At 65.2% G+C, this 14053-nt stretch overlaps 2 protein-coding genes across 2 annotated transcripts; one reads left to right on the top strand and one right to left on the bottom strand.

The window, feature by feature from the left end:
* Positions 1–205: 205 nt before the first annotated feature.
* LOC112124193 (kinesin light chain 3-like) lies at positions 206–3507 on the top strand (the record flags this gene model as incomplete). Its single annotated transcript, XM_024222721.2, has 9 exons — positions 206–431; positions 765–852; positions 1410–1511; positions 1596–1769; positions 2117–2216; positions 2364–2407; positions 2584–2711; positions 3244–3316; positions 3436–3507. Coding segments are annotated over 9 exons (1007 nt in total), but the record flags the coding sequence as incomplete, so codon positions are not given.
* A 724-nt stretch (positions 3508–4231) lies between these two features.
* LOC112107880 (general transcription and DNA repair factor IIH helicase subunit XPD) lies at positions 4232–13566 on the bottom strand (the record flags this gene model as incomplete). The annotated part of the gene is made up of 12 exons (XM_026647258.1): positions 4232–4439; positions 4541–4684; positions 4865–5008; positions 5264–5334; positions 5677–5749; positions 6238–6330; positions 7487–7608; positions 8225–8288; positions 8458–8559; positions 9134–9203; positions 9329–9398; positions 13434–13566. Coding segments are annotated over 12 exons (1179 nt in total), but the record flags the coding sequence as incomplete, so codon positions are not given.
* Between the last annotated feature and the right edge of the window lie 487 nt (positions 13567–14053).

Below are 14053 nucleotides of genomic sequence, written 5' to 3'. Positions count from 1 at the left end.
GGATGGGAGGCACCCTGCCAGGGGGGTCTTCGCCCCGGCTCCCCCAGCTGTGCTAGGCCCTGGGGATGGACCCCGCAGGGCAGCACTGGGGGTGGGGGGGCGCTGACCCTGTCTCTGTCCTGGTGAATCAGCCCTGAACTGGGCGCAGGGTGGCTGCTGGGTCCTGGGGCTCGCGGGCACCTCCCTTCACTGGGGCTCTTCGCAGGGAGCCAGCCGACCAGCACGGCCATGGCAGCGGCACAGCAGGGCGGCTACGAGATCCCGGCGCGGCTGCGCACGCTGCACAACCTGGTGATCCAATACGCCTCGCAGGGGCGCTACGAGGTGGCCGTGCCGCTCTGCAAGCAGGCGCTGGAGGACCTGGAGAAGAACTCTGGACACAGCCACCCTGACGTGGCCACCATGCTCAACATCCTGGCGCTGGTGTACAGGTGAGGGCCACGGCCAGCGGGGTGGTGCCAGCCCTCGCATCTCCTCCCCCATGGGCTCCTGGCTGATGCACGGTGCAGCCCCCCGGGGCTCAGAGACCTCCCCCAGCCAGGCAAGTGGCAGAGCCGCCTCCAGCACTGAAGGACACCGGCAGTGCCAGGTGCGGAGAGAGGCTGGCAGAGGCCATGGGGCTTGCCCCGTGTGGCTAGCAGCATGTGGCCTGGGCGGGGAGGGGTCCCAGGCCTGGCTGGTATCTGGGCAGGGACCGGGGGTCCAGGTGAAGTGAGGGTGGGCCAAGCTCCCGGGTGACACCGCTGCTGTCTGCCCTGCTGCAGGGACCAGAACAAGTACAAGGAGGCCACGGACCTGCTGAACGACGCTCTGGACATCCGGGAGCAGGCCCTGGGTGTGGAGCACCCGGCGGTGAGTGCCAGGGGCGGGGGGCTCCCTGGATCAGATATCCTGGGACAGTGGGTCCCCCAAAGGCTGCTGGAAAAGGGGAGGGGCCTCCCCCATCCCAGCGGCTCTTGGTCCCTTGGGTCCAGCCGGGTTTCCAGGCACAGGCCCTGAATCCTTCTCTGGAGAGATGGGTCCGTCGCCAGCCACTGCCCACAGAGTGCAGCGGGCGAGCCCCCCCCCATCAGCCTGCCCCGCTCCCCACAGCGCCACTGCTGGGAGGGGCTAGAGTAGCCAGGAGCTCCCCCCCACAGCGCCCCCTGCTGCGAGAGGTGGAGCTGGAGTAGCCTGGAGCTTCCCCCATCAGCCAGCACCCCTGCCCCCGTCCCCACAGTGCCCCCTGCTGGAAGAGGCCAGGCTGGAGTAGTCGGGAGCTCCCCCCATCAGGCAGTGCCCTGCCCCTCCCCCCCAGCACCCCCTGCTGGGAGTGGAAGGGTGTCTGTGGTGGGGGTGCTCCCTGCGGGAAGGAGATGCACGTCCGTGCCGGTGCATCTGGGCCCTAATGCTGCCCCCTCCCCTGGCAGGTGGCCGCCACCCTGAACAACCTGGCCGTGCTGTACGGCAAGCGGGGCAAGTACAAGGAAGCGGAGCCGCTGTGCAAGCGGGCGCTGGAGATCCGCGAGAAGGTAAGGCCGCCCTGGCGGGCGCTGCCAGGCACAGCCCCTTGGCCTGGCCCCGTCCCCTGACGCTCTCCCTCCCCTCCCCCCCAGGTCCTGGGCCCCACGCACCCCGACGTGGCCAAGCAGCTCAACAATCTGGCGCTGCTGTGCCAGAACCAGAGCAAGTTCGAGGAGATGGAGCGGTACTACGAGCGGGCACTGCGCATCTACCAGAGCCAGCTGGGCCCCCACGACCCCAACGTGGCCAAGACCAAGAACAACCTGGTGAGGGGGTTGGGGGAAGGGCCCATGACTGCCCCTGGGGGAGGGTCTGGTGTGGAGTTGGGGTACTAGGGGTGGGGAAAAGGCCCATGACTGCTCCTGGGGGGAGGGTCTGGGGGGGCTCCCTGGTGGCTGGCTGCAGGGCTGGGGGATTTGACTTTCTGCAATTGCAGCATGAGTGGGTGGTGCTGCACAGGAAGGGCTAAACTTCCCCTGCTCCCTGGTCTGGCCTTTGAGGGGGGGGGGAATCCGGCCCAGGAAGCAGGGGGGGCGGGGGCCGCTGGCAGCGCCACCTGCAGCGGCGCTGGGTGAATGAGGGCCGCCCCTGGTAACACTCCCCTTCCCGCCAGGCCTCCTCCTACCTGAAGCAGGGCAAGTACCAGCAGGCCGAGGAGCTGTACAGGGAGATCCTCACCTCACATGACAAGGAGCGGGCGGCTGCCCACCACGGTGAGGCCGCCCAGCAACAGGGCTGAGCTGTGTGCCGGCTCGGGGTTTGGGTGGGGGGCTTTCTCTGGGGCAGGTTTATTGCTGGGGGAGGGGGGCTGTGGGGGCAGGGTCTCGGTGCGGTTTCTCTTCATCTCCTCTCTCGTGCAGGTGACCCTGCAGCAGGCCAGAGCAGTGCAGACCCCCTGAGCCAGGTAAGCGCCAGGGCCTGTGCAGGGTGGGGAGGGGGAAAGCAGCGTGTGCAGGGGCCAGGCCCAGAGAGTCAGCGAAGCGGGGCTTATAGGGGGACTAGCCGGCTGGGATCCAGGGGGGCTGCAGCCCCTCCCTGCTGGGAGCTTTGCACCCCCCAGCTCCCCACTGTCTCCCCCAGGATGCCATGGGCAGCGTGCGCCGGAGCAGCTCCTTCTCCAAGCTGCGGGAATCCATCCGGCGTGGCAGCGAGAAGCTCGTCTCCCGGCTGAAAGGCGAGAGCGTCCGGACCATGGACCCCAACCCTGGGTAAGGGGCTTTTCCACCCAGCTCCAGCAAGGGGCCTAGCGCTGGCCCCCACATCCTTGCCAGAGTTTCCTTTGGCTGTTGAAGTGCTCCTTGGCCCGAGGCAGCTGCCCCTGCCAGCCCAGGGCTGGCAGCTGCCCCTGCCAGCCCAGGGCTCTGTAGAGCTGCTCCGGCCCGTCACTAGTTACCGCACTCGTTTGTGTGCCACCTGGGGGGGGCCAAGAGCAGAGCCCCACAGGACACTCCCCCATGCCCCAGGGGGTGACCACTCCCCATTCCCAGCTATGTTAATCTAGTGTCTAATCCAGTCCATGGGGGTGACCCTGGGAGGGTGGGGGGACCTGTCAAACCCCGGGTCTGTTCTGCCTGGGGTTACCCTCAGCAGCCAGCGAGCAGGGCTCCTTTCCCAGCAGTTTGCTCGGCTGTTTTGCTGGCACCTTGTTGCTGACCAGCCCCTGGGCAAGAGCCGTGGCACTGAGGGTGCGATCCCTGCATGCAGCGACGTCGGCTGCTCACCTCACGCTCTCTCCCGCAGGATGAAACGCGCCAGCTCCCTGAACGTCCTGCATGTGGGCGAGAGGCCACCGGTGCCAGCGGCTTCCTCAGCGGTGAGAACTGGTCCCGGGGCCCCAGCAGCTGCAAATCCAGGTGCAGCTGGGAGCCCAGCAGCGGGGTTCCTGGCCCGGGACCCCTTAACTCCCTGCTCCCCTTTATTCCCTCTCCGCAGGTGCCCAGCAGGAACCTGAGCGCCAGCAGCCAGAACCTCTCCCCCAGCAGCTCCCTCTCCAGTGCGGGCTGAGGCACTGGCACGACCAGGCCAGCTGGAGTCTCAGCTCTGCTTGCTACCGGCCCCCCCGCAGCCTGCCCGTTAACCCTCCAGGGAGCAGAGTGCACAGAGCAAGGGGCACTGCTGGCTGCAGCCCGGCCAGCCCCCGGGTTGGACCTCACTGGATGCAGTGAATGTGCCCCCCCGTCAACTAGGAGAGACCAAGCCGGTGCCTGCCCCCTACTGGGCTGCTCTGGCTCCATAGCACAAGCTGCTCTTTCTCAGGAAGCCCCTAGGCTCGGCCCGGCCCTGCTCCAGCTGCCTTAACTCCCCCTCCCGATTGCAGGGGCCAGGGCTCGCTATTTATTCTATTTATAGGTGAGAGCAGAACAAGCACAATGTGAATAAAGGTGTTTGGCGACTGCTGGCTCTGGGTGTGTGTCAGGGCTCGAGCCCAGGAGCAGGAAAAGCTCCCCCGGCCCCTCTGGGAGGCAGCGGGCCGGCACTGTTACCACCCAGGCAGGGCCCTAGCCCCCCACTTAAAATCCTGCAGGGTGGGGGGAAATAACACCCCCACCCCAGGCAGCAGATGCCCAGACTCAGTGATGCCGTGGGGGCGCCCAGCCCCGGGCTGCTGACCCAGCTGGGTAGGGGGACAGCACCCTTCTGTAGTGGTCTCCTGGTTCGCAGTGGCTGGGGCAGGGTGATCACACAGCACACGGGCTCTGGCCTGGTCTTTATTGCTGAGTCCCAGACAGTCACTTTCAGTATAAAAGCTAGTATCAAACAAGGCCCTGACGACAGGGCCAGCCCCTGTCTGCCGCTGGAGCCAGCCTCCAGCCCTTTGCCCGTGTGTCTGCTGCTGCTCCAGCTCACACCTGGTGCGCGATCTGCTCGACCTTGCGGAGCATCTCCTCCGACTGCAGCTGCTCCAGAGTGAGCAGGGACAGGCCGAGCTGGTCCTCCTGCCAAAACCACACAGCCCGTGAGAGCAGGGCTGAGGCCAGCACCCCGGGCTGAGCTTACAGCCAGTTCCCCCCTCCCCCTGCCGCAGGACAGCGCTCACCTTGTGGAAGGGCTGGGCCATCTGGCGCAGGAAGTACTTGGCCACCTGCACGGCCTCGTCCACCGTGAGGTTGAGGTTGGCGTCCGTGATGTGCTCCTGGATCCAGCGTGGCAGCTTCCCCCGCTTGTCTGCCCGGGCAAAACGCTACCAAGCAAAGAGACCCAGATGGCCAGACAACCCTGAGCTGTGGGGCCACTGCCCACCAGCAAGTGCCACCTCTGGTGTGGGTTAGCATGCTACAGCCCCAGGGTGAAGCCTGCTCAGCAGCCACTTCCTGCAGTGCCCACAGTCCTACCCACTGCCCTGCCTCATCTGCCCACACACCTTGTCTGCAAAGACCATGAGCCCGTAGTCTGTCTTGCCACGGATGACCCGGCCCACGCACTGCGCTGCGTGCCGCATGGCGTCGAACGTCAGGAAGTCGTTCTCCCGAACGTGGAACTGATCACGCAGGTACTCCAGCCGTGCCTGAGGGGGCAAGAGGGGGGTTGTGGCACACACCCTGCACTGACCAGCTGCCGTGGATGGGATGCAGCCTTGGGACACGAGGCTCCTGCTATAGACCTCAAATTCAGGGGGCAGCAGGGCTGGGACCCCCGTGCCGATCCTGTGTTCGCACCCTCTCTCCCACCCCCAGCAGGGCCCTGTAGGCTGATCCCCACTGCGCCCCTCCCCCCCAATGCACTGGGCCCCAGCCAAGCAGGGCAAAGTGTGCCGGCTCACCTTGAGGATGCGGCTCTGGGTGTAGACATAGGGTACGCCGAACATGATCACAGCTCGCCCGTAGTGGTGCACTGCAGGGGCAGATCACAGGTCAGGCTGCCACCCTGCCTCACACCACCCCCGGCAGGGCCCCAGGCCGGTGCCACAAACCGAGCCCAAGCTACTGCCAGCCAGAGAAAGGACAGGCCCAAGGGCACCTTACCCCAGCCTCACCCACCGTGCTCTGCCCCGGCACCCAGAGCGAGCCCTGCTGGGACATGGCTGGGAGCAGGAAGAGCTGTGCTCAGGTCAGCGTTACCCACCGGGTAGAGGGAGCTGAGAAGGTCCTGCACCCCCAAACAGCAGCAGGCCAAGCAGGGGGGCTGGGGCAGACCCACACTGACTCCCTGGCACTCCCCAGCAAGCAAACTCACCAAAGTCGATGCCTTCGGACACCTTTCCCCTGGCCACAGACAGCAGGATGGCTCCCCGCCCGTTCTCGCAGGCCTGTGTGCAAACAGGGGTCACGCCAAGCTAGGACCGTCCCCCCGCCCCCCACCTGGGCCCAGCCAGTGCTGCGCAGGAGAGGCCAGTGCTAGGTGTGTGCTGGGGAGAGCCAGGGCTGAGTCCAGGAGCGGGCACGGCCAGTTTCAACCCAGGAGTCTCCATCCGCCCCCGCTGGGACACGGCGCAGTCCAGCTGCTGTGTTCCAGCCCAGCGGGAGCCCGAGGGGTTCAGGCGCTCGGGAGATGATGGAGAACTGTCACCGTGGGAGCACCCTGGCCCTCCCTAGGCAGCAGGGCAGGGCTCAGCCAGCACGGGTGCTGCAGCAGAGCCGCACTGCCGTAACGAGCCGGCCCAAGGAGTTGGCTCCCTATTGCCAGGCAGCTCCGCTCCATCCCAACCTGCAGCCTCATGCCCTTCGCCTGGCCTGCAGGGGCCAGCCCCTCCCTTCCCCAGCACCGGGACTGGGCGGGTGCTGGCACAGTGCCCACCTCCTGGTACTTTTCCAGCGCCATGCTGGTCTCGGCCCCGTCCTGCGTCTCGATGAAGATGAGCTTGTTGCGCTGGATGTTCTCCAGGATGCCCTGTGGGGAAAGCAGCCTGGGTCAGACACCGGGGCAGAGCAGGCCAGCTGCCCAGGGAGCCCCACACTCAGCTGGGACCCACGGCAGGGCCAGGTTCCAGTCCCACTACCGGCTTTGTGGGGGAGAGCAGCACATTCCCCTTCGTCGCTGGCGGGGGCTGCAGCATCTGGCCACGGGCAGCTCTGCTGTGTCACAGGCTGGAGACCAAACCCGACAGGAGCTGGAAGGCAGGCGCTGCCGTGGGGCCCCGCACTCCTCCCTACCCAGGGGTCCCACACTGCCAGAAGGGTCAATGGGGAGCAGGAGGGGAGACCCCTTCCCTTCCCTCTCAGAGGGGTGGAGTCGAGTCCCATGGGGGACCTGACTGAGGGAGGGGGATGCAGCCGGACACCCTGATGCCAGCGCACCATGCCAGGAAGGGTGTGGCAGGGAGCTGCCTCACCCAGGAGACAGGCAGGGAGCCCCAGGAGAACTGTGGCTGGAGATGAGCCAGGAGAGAAACTGCTTCCCCAGAGACTCGCTGTGGCTCAGTGCCCGGCCAGGCAGCTACGGCTGTTGAGCAGGCAGGGCCAGAGCTCAGGACGAACCACCGGCTCCTGCCCCGCCAGCAGTGGGTACTGCCGAGGGGAGCCAGCTAACACAGCCAGGGCCCTTCCCAGCCACTCCCTGCTGGATCCCTTAAAGGGCCTTTTCCTGCCTGCGTTCCGTGAGCAACACCCAGCTGTGACGTCCATCCACCCGCTCAGGCTGGATCTCTCCTGTCCCGGGATGGCAAGGGGACAGTCTGGATCCCAGATACCCGAGTGCCCATTAGGAACCAGAGTTCATGGCGTTAACAGAACTCAGCCTAGGAATCCCCCAACGCGGTGCTTGCTCAGCCGGCGTGCCCACAGCTCACACCCTGCCCGCGGGCTCTGTGCCGCTGGCTGCCCTGTCACACTGTCTCCACACCAGCTGGGCTTCTTTGGCAGGGCAGTGGCTGTGGCAGCAGCTGTGCGGGCAGGGAATGGGCAGGGCACCCTCTCCGCAGACAAGTCTGGGATTTCTGGCAGTGAAGTGGAGCAGGGGAATCCCTTGCGACTGCCTCCCAGGCAACCCTTCCCACCAGCACTGGCCAGACCCCAGGGCCCTTTGCGTCCAGCCCCCCTGTACACACCTGCTCGTACCATGAGGCCACAATGTTTTCCATGTACTGGTAGCTGGTGAAGAAGGCCACGATGCCATCGGGCACGATCGCAGACATCTCCAGCAGCAGGTTGCCGTAGTTCCGGATCACAGCTGCGAACGGGCAGGGAGGGTCTCATGGGTCCAGAGCCAGGTGGGCCGTGGTGGGGGGTGAACACCCACACGGTGGTGGGGCAGGGACTGAAGCTGAGATCTGGCCCCCCATTGGCCCATGCTAGGGGCAGCCCCAGCCAGTGCTTGGGGTGGGGTGGGGGGGACGACGGGATGGACAGACATGTTCAACTCCCCAGTGGTAGAAGAAGGCCATGGGGGAAGGGCCCCGGGGCTGGAACTGCATTGAGTCACGTGGCCAGGAAGGCCGCCAGCTCAGTCACGCCACACAGAGGGGGGGGAGGGAGGGTTAGTCCATTGGTGCCCACTGCCCAGCTCACTCCTGGGGGGGCGTATGGCACAGATCACCCCTGCAGGTCGTCCCCCCCAGTTCTGGCACAGCAGCCCCTGGCAGAACAAGGGGAGCCGGCTGCTGCAACAGCCCCCACAGCCCAAGCGGTCACTGGGGGACCCCAACTCTGCCCGCAGGGCCAAGGCAGAGGGGATCCGGGGGGAGCCCCTGGCAGGGGAGCCTATCACCACAGCTGGGAAGAGGAGAGGTGACTCCAGGGTGGCGCCCACATCCTCCCCCCAGGCTAACGCCCTGTAGCAGCCCTACCAATGTCCTCGCGGGTCTCGAACTTGGAGCTAATGGCCACCTGGTCGTTTCCTCGCCCCACAATCTGAAAGGAAAACAGGACGCTGGCAAGTGGGCCCCGGCCCAGAGCCAAGGGGGGCCCAGCTGCCCAGACGGGGGGAGCATGGGGCTTTCGGCAGGTCCCCCCACCCCCCAACCTCCCCCAGGCCCAGCCCCCTGCAGCTACCCCCCACCCAGCCCAGCCGCCCACTCACCATGGGACAGAGACAGGTCCTGGCCAGAGTCATGGTGAAGGTGGCCATGGTAACGGGATGGAAATCCAGGATCTTGGGGTATATATCCAGCGGGGACAGCGTCTACATGGGGAGATAGGGTGAAACATGAGCTGGAGGGCTGCTGTTCATCACTCAGCCCATGGGACCTTCGCTCCAAAGGCCTGGATATGAGGAGGTGGCGGAGCAGAGATGCCAGCTACAGACGGTTCGAGTGTCTCTGCTGGGCCAGGGCAGGGCTCTGCTCTCAGGGTGACCCACAAGCAGTGCCAGGGTTCGGGGGGTCCCCACACACACATGGGAGCCAAGCTGGACTCGCAGCACTGGGTCACCAGCCCAGCACACGGGCCCTTGGCAAGCCAGGGCAGCAGAGGGCTCCAGCCATGCACCCCCAGAATTCTCACCTATGCCCAGGCCAGGCCGGCTCTGCAGGGGACGGAGAAGCTGGGCTGGCCCAAGTCACAGCACACACCAGAGATGCAGCCCTGAATGCACCAGGCGGGGGGAGGCAGAAGCACCCGCTGAGCAGGAAGGGCTGTTTCTAGCAGAGCCACCGTGCGGAGCAACGGCTAATCACCGGCACCCCCAGCGGCCACAGCTGCAAGACTTCCCGGGCCCAGCTCCAGACCAGCTCCCCCCAGGCCCAGGAGCCACTTACCCCCGAGGTGATGATGACCGACTGGAACCTCTCAAAGACTGGCTTGATGGCGATGGAGGCGTCCATGCAGCTGGAAGGACAGGACGAGTGTCTTGGGGGGTGGGCAGCAAACAACAGCCCCCGTGCAAGTCTGCCCACCCCCCGCCGCTCACCAGAGCCCATGGCCTTTCCACGCCCGTTCCCCCGCCCGCTCACCTGAAATGCAGGACGGGGTTGGCGATGGTGGGAGTCCTGTCGTCGAAGGGCTCTATGATGATGGTGAAGCCTGCAGAGGAGTGAGAGCTGTGGAGTCAGCGAGCCGTCGGGATCTCCCTTCGTGCCTCGTCCCACAGGGCTCCCACCCCCCCCCACCACCGAGATGCCGCCCCCCCCCCCCCCCCCCCACAGCCGGGAGCTGGTGATTACCAGCCCCACCCCTAGTGGCTTCAGCTGGACGGCTCAACATCTCACCCCCCCTCGTGCCAGGCTGGGGCACACCTCTGTACTCAATCCCCCAGCCCTTGCTGCTCTGCTGGGGTCTCCACACACACACACACACACTGACCAGTTGCGCCCCTGTGATTGCATGCACCCCTGTATTCACTCCCTGCACCCCACCAAAAGGAGCTTTATACCAAGCACACCTTGTGAGGTATCTGGAAACTAGTAACTCGCTGGTCACGAACACGGGGAAACATGTAGCAACCTTGTGTGTAAAGCTATGAACAGAGGCTGAAATCAGGACCAAAGCGTTTCCCAGACACGCCTGGGCAATGGGTAAACCTGTTTCTCAAGGACAAAGGACAAGGTAATGCCTGTAGCCAGGTGGCATCCAAGTTGATGGGTCATCCCCTGCCCAGTGGCCACCTTTGGCAAGGCAGTGGACAGTAGCAAACAGAGCTGCATCTTAGCAAACAGCAGCAAAGAACCTCTGTCACCACCATGCTCCTGGTCTCTGTCATCGCGCTGGGCATGACCTTTGCCTGGAGTAACCCTTGGGAAAATGCTTTTCAAAAGGGGCCTGAACTATGAAAGGGAGGGGCAAAAGCACCCCAAGGTAGCGCTCCGTCCACCGCTCTCACTTCCCCCGAAGACAACAGAAGGAAGAGCCGTTGAACTTGGGCAGCAGATCCTGGCCTGGGAATTTGTCCAGCAGTTACACTGGGAGCACGTGGTAAGGGAGCCCACCTCAACCCCAGGCTAGGCTGTTACGCTGTAGTGCTAGGAAGCGGTTTATCTGTAGCTCTCTTATAACCATTTCTGACTTCAATGCCCCTGACGCGTGCTCCCTTAAAACCTGCCTCCGTGTAGCTAAATAAACGTGCTTTGCTCTTTAATCAGAACGAATCCAGGGCTGGGAACTGGGTAGAGACCACCATGTGAGGCAGCAGACTGCTGTATATTGATCCCCTTAGAGCAGGGGTGGGCAAACTTTTTGGCCCAAGGGCCATGTCTGGGTATGGAAATTGTATGGCGGGACAGGAATGCTCACAAAATTGGGGTTAGGGTGCAGGAGGGGGTGAGGGCTCTGGCTGGGGCTGAGGGGTTTGGGGTGTAAGAGGGTGCTCCAGACTGGGACCGAGGGGTTCGGAGTGTGGGAGGGGGTTCCAGGCTGGGGCAGGAGATTGGGGCACAGGAGGGGGTCAGGGGTGCAGGCTCAAGCAGCTCCCAGAAGCAGCGGCATGTCCCTTCTCTAGCTCTTACGCGGAGGCAGGGCCAGGTGTCTCTGCATGCTGCCCCGCCTGCAGGTGCCGCCCGTGCAGCTCCCATTGGCCGCAGTTCCTGGCCAATGGGAGCTGCGGGGGTGGCGCTTGGGGCGGGGACATCGTGCAGAGCCCCCAGGCTGATCCTACATGTAGGAGCAGTAGGGGGGACATGACGCTGCTTCTGGGAGCTGTGGCACGCTTGCACAGAGCAACCCCCAACCCCGCTCCCCGGCTGGAGCACAGGAGCGGGGCAAGCCCCAGCCCCCACTCCCCAGCAGGAGCTCGAGGGCCAGATTAAATCGGCTGGTGGGCCGGATATGGCCCGTGGGCCATAGTTTGCCCACCCCTGCCTTAGAGTGGCAACAGACCTAACACATCTGAACTGGCCAGGAGAGGGCTGGACTGTGCAGAACACGTTTGGGGGCAACATCCGGGGCTGGGAGTGAGCTAGGGTCACCCTGCAATGGTAACCCAGGCCGGTGGAAGTCAGCGTGGCTGGCGTTTGCCGACAGCCTGCTGGGGCGAGAGCCGCTGGAACAGACACTTGAGGTGCGACCGGCAGGCTGGCTGTGAGTGGCCCAGGCGGAAGCCACAGCAGCATAGCACCAGGGGGCAAGCAAGTTTGCAGGGCAGGGGTGACCCAGCCCCTCTCTGGTCTGCATTGCCCCAGGAATGCCCTAGCCCCTGTGTAGCTGGAGACCCGCCCAGGGACCAGTGGGGGCAGCCTGGCTGCAGGCCAGCCCTCCGACGGCTCAGGGCAGGGAGCGCCCAGCTCGGCTGCTCTGCTGTCTGTCCCAGCTCTCCCTGAAACAGCCCGCTGGTCACAGCCGGGGGTGGGGCGAGCGTTTCCTTGTGGGCAGCTGAGAAGTATCTGGGCTTGAGCCCTGCACTGCCTGTGAGTACTGAACACAGGAGCTGGGGCCCCTCCGCTCGGCTTCTCCTGTTAGCCATCCGGTCTCATCCAGCTTGCCCGCCGGGGGCACCACGGAGCACCGGAGAGCAAGTGACGCTTGGCTGGCAGGCCGCGGGACGTCTGTTCAGGCAGCTACTGTCTCAGATTTGCAGTGTCTGCAACCCCCCGCTGAGCTCACACGGCCACCGAGCTCTTGGTGTGACAGGCAGATACAAACGAGCAGGAAAGCCGAGCCCTGCTCGTCCCCTGCACTCAGGCCCCGCTCACCCCCTCCAGGCTCCTTCCGTCCCCGCTCGTCCCCTGCACCTGGGCCCCGCTCACTCCCTCCAGCCCCACATGCCCCCTCCCACCCCCGGCTCCACTCGCCCCCTGCACGCCCCCTCCCACCCCCGCTTGACCCCTCCTACCCTGCCACCTGCTCACCCCCTCCCACCCCGCCCCCCAGATCCTGCTCACCTCCTCCCACCCTGCACACCCACTGCCCGGGCTCCACTCCCAGCACTAGGAGAGGAGCAGGTGCCCACCAGGCCCAGCTGCTTTGTGCTGGTCTGGGAGAAGCGCTGGAGGAGGACTGCAAGCGTCTGTGCCAGCCAGGCTCGTAGGGCAGCCACACTGAAGGGAAAGCCCCAGTCCACGTGCTGGGAGGGGAGCAAGCTGCTTAGCACTAAGAGGATTGAAACTGCTGCATCCCCGCGGCTGAAAGCTTAAGAAATTTATGTGGTATTTATATTCCACTGCCACGTCAGCACGCCGGCCTGGAGAGACCCCTCGCCCCCCGCCGGCACACCGCCCACGGGCCAGGGCGCACACCAGCCCCCCAGCCATGGGCCCAGACACATGGCTGGCCCCACTTCTCTCCCCTCCCCAGCATGCCCTGGCCCAGACAGACCTGCAGCCCCCTCGTGTTCCCCTTTCCCCAGAGGGCCCTGAGAACCACAGCTGCTCCCTCCAAGGCAGGAGGGGCCAAGGTGAGCCCTGGGGAGAGGGCCTGGCTCCTTGGCTGGGGGACATGCTGCTGTGGGGTGCGAGCCAGGAGCCACGCGCTGGGGGTTGGCACCGAACAGCCCCCCTGTTGGCTCCCGAGGGGCGCCTAGTCAGGGGCCGAAGAGGCCAAGACTTTCTCTCGCTGTGCTTCCAGCGCATGCCCGGGCCTGGCATCTGGAGCCCCACACTCTGCCAGGCCGAGCTGTGCCCCCTGCGTCTCCCTTCACCTGCTGCCAGCTAAGCAACAGCCCCGTTTGCGGGAAAGAATGGCCTGGGCCCCGCGGAGCCAGGCACAGAAGGGCCCAACGGCCGATCTGGGATTCCTGGGCCGTCCGACAGCAAACGCAGCCCAGCACCCCCAGCACGCACCCAAGGGACTCCGGCACACCGGTGGGGCACCCAGCCAGACTCGGAAGATTCACTGCTGCCTACTATAGACACCAGCCGCTGCTGCCACCCCAACCCTGCAAGAGGAGCTCAGTGAAGGGCCATCACCCAAACCCAGCCATGACACCGAGGAACAGAGCTCTGGTGCCAGTGCCCCCCTCTCCCTCCAGCAGCAGCCGGAAGGCTTCATGCCTAGAGCAGGACGTGCTTGTGAGCCTCAGCTCCCTGCAAGCCCCTCAGACTGACCGGGAAACCAAGGGGGAGCCACCAGGCCAAGGCCACACCATGAGCGACACCAGAAGCCGCGGCTCCCGGTGGCGGGGCACCTTACCCTTGGCGTAGGTGCTGACGAGCGTGGCGAAGTTGGCGATGAGGGTGATGGGAGAGAAGTCAGCGATGTCCACGATCTCCAGGGTGCGGAGCAGGGAGCGCAGCCGCTCGGCACAGAACCTACGGCAGGCACAAGAGGGTTATCGCAGCGGGGAGGGGGAAGTTACCTCAGGGGGAGGAGACGCCCCTTTATCTGCCCTCCAGCCCCACACACTGTGGCTGCAGGGGGGTTGTTGATCCCAATCCCAGCCTGGTGTGGCTGCAGAGCCAGCCGGGCTGAGCAGGGCACAGGGCATCCAGTGACCTTGGGCAGCGCCAAGCACAGGCACCTCCATGACACCCCACATGGACAGGCCGGAGGCAGCTCAGCCAAGAGGGGGCCGAGATTCAACAAGTCAAACCCTGTACAGCAAGGGGGGCTGCGAGACCTGTCTGCCCATATCGGAGGAGTGCCAGTGCCTCCAGGGGGAAGGCATGGCAGAGGGGCGGGTGGGCAACGCCCAAGTGGGGAGGGCATGGGCGCAGAGCAGACGGCGGACCAGGCGAGGGAGGGGTGCTGAGACCAGAGGGGCAGGCTGGGACAGGGAGGGACGCAGAGCAGAGGGGCAGGCCAGGCCGGGC

This window comes from Terrapene carolina, unplaced genomic scaffold (assembly GCF_002925995.2).
Source record: "Terrapene carolina triunguis isolate 2854851 unplaced genomic scaffold, T_m_triunguis-2.0 Scaffold51638, whole genome shotgun sequence".
Classification (NCBI taxonomy): domain Eukaryota; kingdom Metazoa; phylum Chordata; order Testudines; family Emydidae; genus Terrapene; species Terrapene triunguis.
Note: the sequence above shows the minus strand (reverse complement) of the source record. Positions and strands in the feature narration are given on the sequence as shown.